Genomic DNA, 13,006 nt, shown 5'->3' with positions numbered 1-13,006 from the left:
ATGCTGGCCACATGACCCGGAAGCTGTACGCCGGCTCCCTCGGCCAATAAAACGAGATGAGCGCCACAACCCCAGAGTCGGCCACGACTGGACCTGATGGTCAGGGGTCCCTTTATATTTAAAGCAGATGAATAAATGAAACAAATTAATTTGGATATGCAAAAGGTATTAAAAATAAATTTAAGGAACCGCAGAAAGAGGGGGAAGGAAGTCAGGTTTTGAAATGTTAAAATGACTGTGGAATCATTGAAATGTATAAAACTGAAAATCATAAATAAAACAATAAAAAAGAGTGAGTCACGGGAGGAGTGCTTATATGGCTGTCCCTATTCATATACATATATATAATTTTTTAAAAATGGAGGCCAGTCTGTTTCAAAATTTGAACCCTGTGAGGTAGATAAGAGGGAGGTTGGTTTCTGAGGTAAATGTAAGGAAAGACAGAGCAAGAGTCCAGACTTCTTGCCTCACCATGGAGAGACAACGTGAGGGAGAAGGCCCTTAAGGTATATGACAAAGCCATGTTGGGGAAAAAGGATCAGGACCTTGGAGAATAAAGGAATTGGTGTTGTTATGGAGCTCCAGAGATTGGCAGATAGTGGCATGCACAGAGTGGGCAAAATGGTGAGGAGGCAGGGGAGAGAGGGAAGCCTTGGCTGTGTCTGAGGGAAGCAGCCATGTCTGCTTGGCAAGAGGAGCGCTGAGCCAGAGCTACCAAGAGGATAATATTAATATAACAATAATACAGTGGTACCTCTGGTTACATACACTTCGGGTTGCAGGCGCTTCAGGTTACAGACTCCGCTAACCCAGAAATAGTACCTCGGGTTAAGAACTTTGCTTCAGCATGAGAACAGAAATCGTGCGGCGGCAGCGGGAGGCCCCATTAGCTAAAGTGGTGCTTCAGGTTAAGAACAGTTTCAGGTTAAAAACAGACCAATTAAGTACATAACCCGAGGTACCCCTGTAATAATTTATTATTTGTACCCTGTCCGTCTGGCTGGGTTTCCCCAGCCACTCTGGCCGGCTTCCAAAAGAGATTAAGAATACATTAAATGTCACACATTAAAAGCTTCCCTAAACAGGGCTGCCTTCAGATGTCAGGTAGTTGTTTATCTCTTTGACATCTGATGGGAGGCTGTTCCACAGGGCAGGCGCCACCACCGAGAAGGCCCTCTGCCCGGTTTCCTGTAGCTTTGCTTCTCGCAGTGAGGGAACCGCCAGAAAGCCCTCAGAGCTGGACCTCAGCATCCAGGCTGAACGATGGGGGTGGAGAGACCCACGTCTGAGCCACCCATTTTGTATATATATAAAATTTTAAAATGTATATGTATATATAAAATTTAAAATTTTAAGATTTTATTATTATTAATTGACATCCAAGGATATCATACACATACAAAGAAAAGGTAAAACTAAAACTAAAACTAATAATAATAATAATAATAATAATAATAACCTTAAATAATTACAGTGGTGTTGTTTGTTGTTTAGTCGTTTAGTCGTGTCCGACTCTTCGTGACCCCCTGGATCAGAGCACGCCAGGCACTCCTGTCTTCCATTGCCTCTCGCACTTTGGTCAAACTCATGCTGGTAGCTTTGAGAACACTGTCCAACCATCTCGTCCTCTGTCATCCCCTTCTCCTTGTGCCCTCCATCTTTCCCAACATCCCAATTACAGTGGTACCTCAGGTTAAGTACTTAATTCGTTCTGGGGGTCCATTCTTAACCTGAAACTGTTCTTAACCTGAAGCACCACTTTAGCTAATGGGGCCTCCCGCTGCTGCTGCACCACCGGAGCACGATTTCTGTTCTCATCCTGAAGCAAAGTTCTTAACCCAAGGTACTATTTCTCGGTTAGCGGAGTCTGTAACCTGAAGCGTATGTAACCCGAGGTACCACTGTATACAGTTAAATATTGATTTAAACTAGTACTTATACGTGCTCTTTTCTTATACTTTATAACTAAACAAAAATAAGCCAAAGTAAAAATCGAATAAACTAAATTATGTCAAAATAGACTTCCCGATGTAAGTTACATTTACAGCATTGAATGTACTTATACTTCTTCGCTTACTCTTACTATATTTTCTCATACTTTCTTAGAACATATTGTACCATTTTTCCTTATTTAATAATATTTAATTTACACAAGGGTCATTTAAACGCTGCCATAGATGTTGTGTCGTAATATTTTTTTGTATTTTTGTAGGTATTTCTTAAACATATCCCATTTTTGCATAAATTATTGTTTTGTATTTCCCCTTAATCTATTTGTCAATTGAGCCATTTCTACATATTCTGCCATTCCCTTACGGTTGGTACTTTCTGAGGGCTCATCTAGACTTCCTTTTGTGCCGCGTTTCTAGGCACAGAACCAGGTAAGGATGTGGGTTTGGTTGCAGGTGACTTGTGCGAAAGAGAAACCGTAAGGTGAACCCGTGCCGCCCTGTCTCCATTTTCTTCTTTTTTTATTATTATAATATTTTATTGAGATTTTCAAAACATTAGAAAAAGAAGAAAAATACAAAAATAAAAAACAATAAAAAACAATTCAATCTTTCATAACTTATCTTGCATTTGCTTGTTTCCCGGACCTCCCCACACCTCCCCTCTTTGTATTCCAGTTCAATTTATTTATTCAGCAAATCCTTTCCCTCTTTACCTTTATCCTTATCTTTGATCTTAATATATTATAACTTTGAATTTTCACCTGTTAACAATCCGTTTTTACATATTCCTTCATGACATTATTACTAAAAACCACTTAACCTCAATCCAACATCATTCTAACATTCATTAATTTTACAATATTTCTGTAAGTAGTCTTTAAATTTCTTCCAATCTTCTTCCACCAACTCTTCTCCCTGGTCTCGGATTCTGCCGGTCATTTCAGCCAATTCCATATAGTCCATCACCTTCATCTGCCATTCTTCCCGGGTGGGTAGATCTTGTGTCTTCCAATACTTTGCAATAAGTATTCTTGCTGCTGTTGTAGCATACATAAAGAAAGTTCTGTCCTTCTTTAACACCAAATGGCCGACCATGCCCAGGAGGAAGGCCTCTGGTTTCTTCGGAAAGGTATATTTAAATACCTTTTTCATTTCATTTCATTATATATCATCTCCCAGAAAGCCTTAATCCTTGGGCACGTCCACCAAAGGTGAAAGAATGTACCTTCAGGTGGTAAATGACACCAGTCAAGCTTGCAAAAATCTATCATTTGCCCGATAACAAATGCTGGAAACGCCCTGTGCTCCATTTTCAGGTGTCCCGGATCGACGGCACCGTGGACAACCCTCCGTGCTTGAAGTTGACACACCGGACGTTCGGCTCGCAGAACGCCGTGGTGGAGCTCCTCTTCCTTCGGCTCAGCATGCCCGTGGAGTTCGACGAAAAGTTCAAGGTCACGGCGGGCACCACCCCCCTCACGCATGCCCTCACCATCCCCGAGGACGAGGTCAAGGACGTCGACCTCGACTCGGAATACGAGCAGCTGAAGAAAACCGCCAGCCCCAAGGAAGCCGAAGAGGCCGAGAAGGAGAAGCAAGGCCCCGCTCCTCCAGGCGCTCCCAAGGAGCCCCCCAAGGAGGCCTCCAAGGCCGAGAACGAAAAGGATGCTTCGACGGAAAAGGGCAAGACCAAGCGAGGGTGAGGGCTGGGTTGGGGCATGGGGAGAAAAGGCTTCTTGCCCGTTGCAGGTGCTCGCCTGGGGTGCGTGGGGTGCGCCCAGTGGCGTAGCGTGGGTTGTCAGCACCCGGGGCAAGGCAAGTAATTTGCGCCCCCTCCCCGCTGCACAGTCCCTTCCCCAGATAGTCCCTCGCTCTCTCTCCGCACCGCACCGCACTCCTGGCACCCTCCCCTCCACAGTGGGCGGCGACCCGGCGGCTCGGATCAGATTCGCACAGCCAGCACTGCAGTGAGAGAGAGTGAGTGAGCCAGGTAGGGGCAGAGAGCTGTGAGTGCGAGCGCCCCCCCCCAGATGTTGCACCCGGTGCGGCCGGGCCCCCCTGCACCCCCCACGCTACGCCACTGGGTGCGCCCCACTGACCTCAGATGGCTTTCCTTCCTGCCTATGTTATTCCCGTATTTTTCGCTCTATAAGACGCACCAGACCATAAGACTCACCTAGTTTTTGGAAGAGGAAAACAAGAAGTAATCCCGCTGGCTGTCCTGGCTTATGGGGTAGCCACGCGCAGCCTCTCCCAGGCAGCCGGATGAAGGCTCGCCTTGCCCAGGAGAGGCTGTGCACAGCTAAGCCAGAAGCCAGGACAGCCAGTGGGATTGCAGCTCAGCGATCCCGTTGGCTGTCCTGGCTTATGGGATAGTCGCGCGCAGCCTCTCCCAGGCAAGGGGAGCCTTCATCCTCTTGGGAGCCAGTGTGGTGTAGTGGTTAAGAGCGGTGGACTCATAATCTGGGGAACCGGGTTTGCGTCTCCACTCCTCCACAATCAGCTGCTGGGTGACCTTGGGCCAGTCACACTTCTCTGAAGTCTCTCAGCCCCACTCACCTCACAGAGTGTTTGTTGTGGGGCAGGAAGGGAAAGGAGAATGTTAGCCGCTTTGAGACTCCTGAAGGGGAGTGAAAGGCGGGATATCAAATCCAAACTCTTCTTCTTCTTCTTCGGGGAAAAGCCGAAGTGTGGTCCAATGTGGATTGATTCAGAAGTAAGTCCCATTCAGGTCAGTAATGCACTTTAATCCAAGAAAAGCAAAGATGGCAGCCATGGAGAGAATGAGGTCTGCTTATTTGGATGCAGTGCCACCTTCCGTTTCTGACCATGCTCCCCCTCTCCCACTTCTCCAGTTTCCTGTTCAAGGCCAAGAAAGCCACCACTTTCATCAGCCCTCCTCCAGTCGTCCCCACCGTACCTCGGCTGGAAGAGGAGGTGGTTCCAGATAACCGAGATGACCCCGAGATCATCATGAACACCACAACGGTAACAAGGACTTGGCTCTTTGTGAGGCTTGGCATGCAATCTCTTGATAGAAGCAAAGATTCCTCCTTTACTTTGGGGTGCTCAGGTGTGCTTTGCTACATGTCGAAGGCATCTTTTTTCTGGGTGGAACTAAAGCACGATTCACAGACCAGTTTCAGAGCATGCGGCCTTCTCCCAGAGATGGGATGCTTGGGGAAATGTTCTGAGTTCAAAAATCCTGCACATAGCTCCTCTCTTCCTTCAACTTGCACCCAAGGAGGAATTGCTTCCTAGCTTAAGCACAGTTTGTCATTAGCCCTTTCTCCTTACAGTATTACTACTCAGTTCGGATCTTTGCGGGCCAGGAGCCTACCTGTGTCTGGGTAGGCTGGGTCACACCTGACTACCACCAGCACGACATGAACTTTGACCTCACCAAGGTGCGCAACGTCACTGTCACCATGGGTGATGACAAGGGAAACATCCACGACAGGTGAGAGCTAGCCGGGTTCCCTTTGCCTTGTGAGTCTGTTATAAACATTTCCTCAGGCCCGTGCCTTAGTTGATTGGGAGTGAAGGTTGAAAGGAGGTCAAACAAAGATAAAACAAGGACCTCAAATGCTCATCCATAAATGTTCATAAAAGGAGTAATCTGTAGCCTTATTAGACTTTACCGACTGGTGGGGTCTGCATTGTTCCCGGGAGGGAGGGAGGAAGTCAAATGACACCAAGGTTGATTCAGAGAAAGAGTTTATTCTGCTCTCCGGATAGCAGAAGGCACTTGCGTGGTCTCAGTCCACAGCAAGTCCAAAGAAATGAGAGATTCCATGCAGTATATATATCCTCCAGGCACCCTCTCCCTCCTTCCCCAGGAATCCAACCACGTCAGTTTATACGTTCAGGTTGACATCACAGATGTTCCTGCTCTGGTACTCTTAACCATAAAAGGCTGTTCCTCTTCCTGTACTCTTGACCATAAAGGGTGTTCTTCTTCCTATACTCTTACCTTGGAGCAAGAGGTCACCAACTCCTGGCGCCATTCCCGGGTGGCTGACAAGGTCTCTGCCTCAGTGTAAGATAAGACCCAGATGTGTCATCCCTGCTCCACTTTGGAATGGACAAGGCCATTCATTAGGCGTCACAGACTGATAAAGGAGAGAGCTTTGAGCACTTGTTTATACAGCTGGGTTTTGGCTCAAGAGCTCATGTTAAAGCATTTTAGAAATGCTCCCTTGGAGAAGGAAAAAATGCGGATTTGGGGGCCCGTTTCAGACTGACTGCCCAGTCAGGTTTTAGGAACCCATTCCTTCACTCCGCCAAAAGGATGAGCACAAAAAGAGGCTACAGACAAGAGGGGTGATGGGAATTGCAGTTCATCAACATGTGGAGGGTTGGGGAAGCCTTGCTTTTCAGGGCTTAGTGGTACCTCAAGAAGGTCTTGGTCAGAAGGACTCTTCAACTGTTTCTCCCTTTCGTAGCATCAAGCGAAGCAGTTGCTACATGGTGTGGGGAGGGGACTTCGTCTCCAGTACCCAGCAGACTCGGGTCAGCACCGTGGACCTGGTGATTGGCTGCCTCGTTGACCTGGCAACAGGCCTCATGACCTTTACAGCCAACGGGAAAGAGGTCAACACTTTCTTCCAGGTGAGTGGGGCACCTTCTGGGTAGAAGGACAGAACATATTTTTCAGGACACTGTGGAGTACAGAGAGGTGGTCATCATACAGAGCATATTTAATTTAAGGAACTTGCCACCACAAGGTGTAGGGATGGATGCTGGCTTTAGATAGTCTTTAAATGGGATTTTAAAATAGATGTGAAACCGTTGATAAGGATAACTTAATGCAACCTCCATTTTCCACCTCCAACCACCGACGCCGGAGACACACAAGAGGGGAATTGTTGGATGGAGCTTCTATATTCTCCTTTGAGGCTTTCAGAAAACAGTCCTCTTTCTAGAGCTTGGTCAAGGATGCCTGTTATATGCACCTGCCATGTTCTGAACCGATGCAAGCTTCAGCCAGGTTAGAATCATAGAATCATAGAATCATAGAGTTGGAAGAGACCACAAGGGCCATCGAGTCCAACCCCCTGCCAAGCAGGAAACACCATCAGAACACTCCTGACATATGGTTGTCAAGCCTCTGCTTAAAGACCTCCAAAGAAGGAGACTCCACCACACTCCTTGGCAGCAAATTCCACTGTCGAACAGCTCTTACTGTCCTAATGTTTAGGTGGAATCTTCTTTCTTGTAGTTTGGATCCATTGCTCCGTGTCCGCTTCTCTGGAGCAGCAGAAAACAACCTTTCTCCCTCCTCTATGTGACATCCTTTTATATATTTGAACATGGCTATCATATCACCCCTTAACCTCCTCTTCTCCAGGCTAAACATGCCCAGCTCCCTTAGCCGTTCCTCATAAGGCATCGTTTCCAGGCCTTTGACCAGGTTGAAAGTTGCCAACCGCTCCAGCAAAGGTTGTGAGTGGACAATATAATCTCTGTCTCCAGATTACATCCTCCAAGCTTATGGAGAACTACAGAGCCTTTAAGGGCCAACCCTCTGCTCTAAAGGTGGGCAAGTCTCCTTGTCCCATACACCGCCAGACTGGTGATGTGCAGTTGGAAGCATCTGGTTCTTCATGGGAAGGTGCCTGTGAGGGTTCAGGCTCTGACTCAATAGAGTCCACCAGCTCCATCTGGTACGCAGGCTGAGACCCTACCTGCCCGTGGACTGTCGCACCAGAGTGGTACATGCTCTAGTTATCTCCCGCTTGGACTACTGCAATGCCCTCTACATGGAGCTACCTTTGAAGGTGACCCAAAAACTGCAACTAATCCAGAATGCGGCAGCTAGACTGGTGACTGGGGGCGGCCGTCAAGACCATATAACACCGGTCTTGAAAGACCTACATTGGCTCCCAGTACGTTTCCGAGCACAATTCAAAGTGTTGGTGCTGACCTTTAAAGCCCTAAACGGCCTTGGTCCTGTATACCTGAAGGAGCGTCTCCACCCCCATCGTTCTGCCCAGACGCTGAGGTCCAGCGCTGAGGGCCTTCTGGCGGTACCCTCATTGCGAGATGCAAAGCTACAGGGGACTAGGCAGAGGGCCTTCTCGATAGTGGCCCCCGCCCTGTGGAACGTGCTCCCACCAGATGTCAAAGAGATAAACTACCTGACATTCAGAAGACATCTTAAGGGAATGTTTTTAATGTGTGAGACATCTTAGTGTATTTTTGGTCTTTGTGGAAGCTGCCCAGAGTGGCTGGGGAAACCCAGCCAGATGGGCGGGGTACAAATAATATTTTTTATTATTATTACTATTACTATTATTATTATTTCTCTGGGGGCTCCTATCCCTCAGCCTGAGGCACAATAGGCTCCCTTTCTTCAACAGTCAGCTCTGTGCCCTAAACTTGACCTGGTTCCCTAACTCCCTTCCAGGTTTCCACCTTGTGTCTAGATTCAGGGGCTGTGAAACCACCCCTGTAAAGGCTCTCCTGCTCCTTTACCTGGTGTGTCTGATTTAGCGTAGTGGCCAAAAATTTCAGGTGTATGTGCATGTCAGAAATGCAGGACCAATACTCTCTGATTTGCTTGAATGTATTTATAAAAAATAAACTTCCCTGAAATAATTGATAAAAGCCGGTATATATAATTGTTTTAGATACATTAAAATTAAACAAAATATTGACATGAGTCAGCATCCAGGGTACTGGGCATCCTTGCAATGCCAAAATTCCCAGGATTCATTGGGAGAAAAAGTTACACGTTGAAACCTTTTTCCTATGTGTTTTACTGCGTCATCTTACACACCTCTTGCACTGCAGGTGGAGCCAAACACGAAGCTGTTTCCTGCTGTCGTTGTCCTTCCAACAAGCCAGAACGTCATCCAGTTTGAACTGGGCAAGCTGAAGGTAAGGCCCAAACCGCCAAATAGTAGTGTTTTTGCACACATCCCAATCACCGAGCCATGAGGGACTTTAGGGTCTCCAACCCTTATCCAGGGTTCTGTTTCCTTGAAATGAAAGTGAATGGAGACTGTGGTGTCTTCAGGATATATGGTAACATTTGCATATCAATACAACCTTAGCAGGGCATATTGGTGGCGCTGTGGGTTAAACCAGAGCCTAGGACTTGCCGATCAGAAGGTCGGCAGTTTGAATCCCCGCAACGGGGTGAGCTCCCGTTGCTCGGTCCCTGCTCCTGCCAACCTAGCATTTCGAAAGCACATCAAAGTGCAAGTAGATAAATAGGTACCGCTCTGGTGGGAAGGTAAACTGCATTTCCGTGTGCTGCTCTGGTTCGCCAGAAGCGGCTTAGTCATGCTGGGCACATGACCCGGAAGCTGTACGCCGGCTCCCTTGGCCAATAAAGCAAGATGAGCACCGCAACCCCAGAGTCATCCACGACTGGACCTAATGGTAGGGGTCCCTTTACCTTTACTTTTTTACAACCTTAGCATAGAATGGAAGGCCTCACAGCATTAGCACCCCAACAGATCTTGCCTCCACATTAAGTTCCCAGACCATAGCTCTGGGTAGAGCACAGAGTAAGGCAAGCCTTTGTGTCTCCAGCTTTCAGCATCAGCCCAAACCTTCTTACAAGCAGTCTCTGCTTAACCTCCATCCTAGGATCACATGGTATCCAGCCAGAGACCCCATCCTTTTGTCTCCATAGCAACCAGGGCAACTTATTTGGACATAGAAATGGAAGTACTTAGCTGGCCAGCTGAGGCCATTACCTTAACAAAGAAACGAGTCTGACTGGTTCAGTTGCTTCTTCTGCCAGATTCTAAACCGCACTGCATACTGGGTCACAGGCTTGGAAGGGGCCCACAGATATCCAGACTGACCTCCCCTCAAAACTAGAACAGTATTGTAGAACAGAGGGAAGCTTGCAGTTGTGACATTCAGCGTGACCACATTCTTCTGCCTCCCTTCTCCTCCCCTGGCAGAACATCATGCCCATCTCAGCTGCCATGTTCCGCAGTGAGCGGAAGAACCCAGAACCCCAGTGCCCACCACGGCTTGCCATTCAGATGCTGACACCCATGACCTGGAGCCGTATGCCCAATGAGTTCCTGCGGGTGGAAGTTGCCCGTTTCAGCGACCGGCATGGGTGGATGGTTGAGTGTACAGAGCCTAACATCATGATGGCCCTCCACATTCCAGAGGAAAGCCGGTGAGTCTCCTATAAGCCCCTGTAGGAATTACAGCTGAGCTCTACCAAGTTCTAAGGCAGATTAGCCATTTCAGCACCATGGAGAGCTCCTAATGAGCCACTTGCTCCCACAAAGGGCTGGAAGAAAATGGAGACCTTTTGAGCATCTCTCCTCCAGCTCGCCTTTCCAAGGTCACATGCACACCATTCATTTGAAGCAGGGGGCTCTCTTGGTAGTTCCACCACCTTCAGAAGTTTGGGGAAGTGGTGACCCTGGAGAGGACGTTCTCTATGGCAGCCCTAGGTCGTGGAATTCATTCCCTACAAAGTTGCATCTGGCACCTTAACTATACCCCTTTTGGCCTAGGACTTGCTGAACAGAAGGTCGGCGGTTCGAATCCCCGTGATGGAGTGAGCTCCTGTTGCTCAGTCCCTGCTCCTGCCAACCTAGCAGTTCGAAAGCACGTCAAAGTGCAAGTAGATAAATAGGTACCGCTCCAGCGGGAAGGTAAACGGCGTTTTCGTGCACTGCTCTGGTTTTCCAGAAGCGGCTTACTCCTGCTGGACACATGACCCGGAAGCTGTACGCCGGCTCCCTCGGCCAATAAAGCGAGATGAGCACCACAACCCCAGAGTCGACCACGACTGGACCTAATGGTCAGGGGTCCCTTTACCTTTACCTTAAAGATGCGCCTCTTTACACTGGCATTGGCCACCTGAAGTATGAGTTTTCAGGACCTACCTATTCCTGTTACTGTAATTTATTTTAATACTGTTTTTAATACCGACTTTTAAGTGGTTGCAACCTGCCCTGGGACCTGCTGGTGAAAAGCAGGAACAACAACAATGATAATATAAAATGAGGATAATGTGTACACCAAACTATGAGCACTCTGAGTTACAGTGGTACCTTGGGTTACGTACACTTCAGGTTACATACGCTTCAGGTTACAGACTCCACTAACCCAGAAATAGTACCTCGGGTTAAGAACTTTGCTTCAGGATGAGAACAGAAATCGTGCTCCGGCGGCGCGGCAGCAGCATGAGGCCCCATTAGCTAAAGTGGTGCTTCAGGTTAAGAACAGTTTCAGGTTAAGAACGGACCTCCAGAACGAATTAAGTACTTAACCCAAGGTACCACTGTATTTCCTCATCCGAAAAGCACGTGAAGAGACGCCCTGTTAAGAAAATATAATGAGGAAAGAAAGTGTTAAGATTATCATCCTGCATAGTTACTGACCCATGTTAAGCCTATTATATTAATAATTCACCCTTTGCAACTGTTTTGCTCTATTTTGTTTTCAACTTGTACTTCCCTTAAAAAAATCATAGGGAGGTATCTAATAATAATAATAATAATAATAGTAGTAGTAGTGGTGGTGGTGGTGGTGGTGCTGGTGCTGGGAATTGTAGCTCCATGAGGGATAAACTACACTTCCCGTGACTCATTTGGAGAAGCTATGTGCTTTGAAAGCACGTCAAAGTGCAAGTAGATAAATAGGTACCACTCCGGTGGGAAGGTAAACGCCGTTTCCGTGTGCTGCTCTGGTTGGCCAGAAGCGGCTTAGTCATGCTGGCCACATGACCCGGAAGCTGTACGCCAGCTCCCTCGGCCAATAAAGCGAGATGAGCGCCGCAACAACAGAGTAGTCCGCGACTGAACCTAACGGTCAGGGGTTCCTTTACCCTTTACCTTTATGTTCTTTAAATGTAAGGTGTAGATGCAGCCCTAGGCTCAGCTGCGTTGTGGAGAAGTAGGGCTTTTTCAAAAAGACGATGCCCAGGCCTGGAAGACAGGGCACTTCCTGCCACGCAGTGCTCTCACCTTCCTCTCTTCTGACTCCCCTTCGCAGGTGTATAGACATCCTGGAGCTTTCAGAGCGCCTGGACCTGCTGAAATTCCACTCGCATACCCTGAAGCTGTACTGCGCCGTCTGCGCCTTGGGCAACAACCGGGTGGCGCATGCCCTGTGCAGCCACGTGGACGAGTCTCAGCTGCTGTACACCATCGAGAGCAACCACCTGCCTGGCCTTCTGCGCAGCGGCTACTACGACCTTCTCATCGGCATGCACCTGGAGTCCGCCAAGCGCTCCCGCCTCATGATGAACAGCGAGTTCATCGTCCCCATGACGGACGAGACCAAGAGCATCACGCTCTTCCCGGCCGGCACCAAGAAGCCCGGCCTGCCCGGGGTGGGCATGAGCACCTGCCTGCGCCCGCCGCTGCACTTTGTGGACACCTGCTTCGTCAGCAACAGCAAAGAGCTGTACCAGCTGAGCCCGTCCATCCCCTTGGACGTGCTGAAGGTGAAGGCCATCAACATGCTGACCGAGGCCGTCCAGGACGGCGGGCAGCACACCCGCGACCCCGTTGGGGGCAGCGTGGAGTTCCAGTTCGTGCCGGTCCTCAAGCTGATCTGCACCCTCCTCATCATGGGCGTCTTTGAAGACGAGGACGTGCGCCACATCCTCAAGATGATCGAGCCGAACGTCTTCGTGGAGCCCAAGGAGGAGGAAGAGGCAGCGGCGGATGCTGAGGAGGGAGGGGAAGAGCAAGCGCCCGCGGAGGAAGAGGAGGAGATGGCGGCAGCGGAGGAAGAAGACGAAGAGGGGGCAGAGAAAGAGGCCGGAGGGGGGAAGAAGGAAGAAGTGGAGGGAGGCGAGAAGAGGGAGCTGAAAGCCATCGAGGCCGGGGAAGCGGAAGCCAAGGAGGATGAGGAAGGGCTGGAGGAAGGCCTGCTGCAGATGAAACTTCCTGAATCTGTCAAGCTGCAGGTAAAGGGTGTGGCTTTAGGGTTTCCTCCCCCCCTCCCTCCAGATCACCCAGCCTCTGTGGTCCTTCAACCGTGGCTTCCCAGCCATCTTATTCCCACTGTCAGAGTCCGCTTCTCTGGAGCAGCAGAAAACAACCTTTCTCCCTCCTCTA

The 13,006-nt window shown here is 48.8% G+C and overlaps 1 protein-coding gene across 5 annotated transcripts in view; it reads left to right on the top strand.

The window, feature by feature from the left end:
- Positions 1-13,006, top strand: part of RYR1 (ryanodine receptor 1) — a 225,696-nt gene that overhangs the window by 89,907 nt on the left and 122,783 nt on the right. For all 5 annotated transcript variants that reach the window (XM_083454661.1, XM_083454659.1, XM_083454660.1 and 2 more), the window contains exons 29-35: positions 3,269-3,651; positions 4,808-4,940; positions 5,252-5,412; positions 6,398-6,563; positions 8,748-8,834; positions 9,875-10,101; positions 11,934-12,855. In XM_083454661.1, the coding sequence (XP_083310787.1) occupies positions 3,269-3,651; positions 4,808-4,940; positions 5,252-5,412; positions 6,398-6,563; positions 8,748-8,834; positions 9,875-10,101; positions 11,934-12,855 (2,079 nt within the window). The remainder of the gene's footprint in view (positions 1-3,268; positions 3,652-4,807; positions 4,941-5,251; positions 5,413-6,397; positions 6,564-8,747; positions 8,835-9,874; positions 10,102-11,933; positions 12,856-13,006) is intronic.

Source organism: Podarcis tiliguerta, assembly GCF_965153285.1.
Source record: "Podarcis tiliguerta genome assembly, chromosome: 8".
Taxonomy (NCBI): Eukaryota; Metazoa; Chordata; class Lepidosauria; order Squamata; family Lacertidae; genus Podarcis; species Podarcis tiliguerta.
This window is presented reverse-complemented; position numbering and strand designations above follow the sequence as displayed.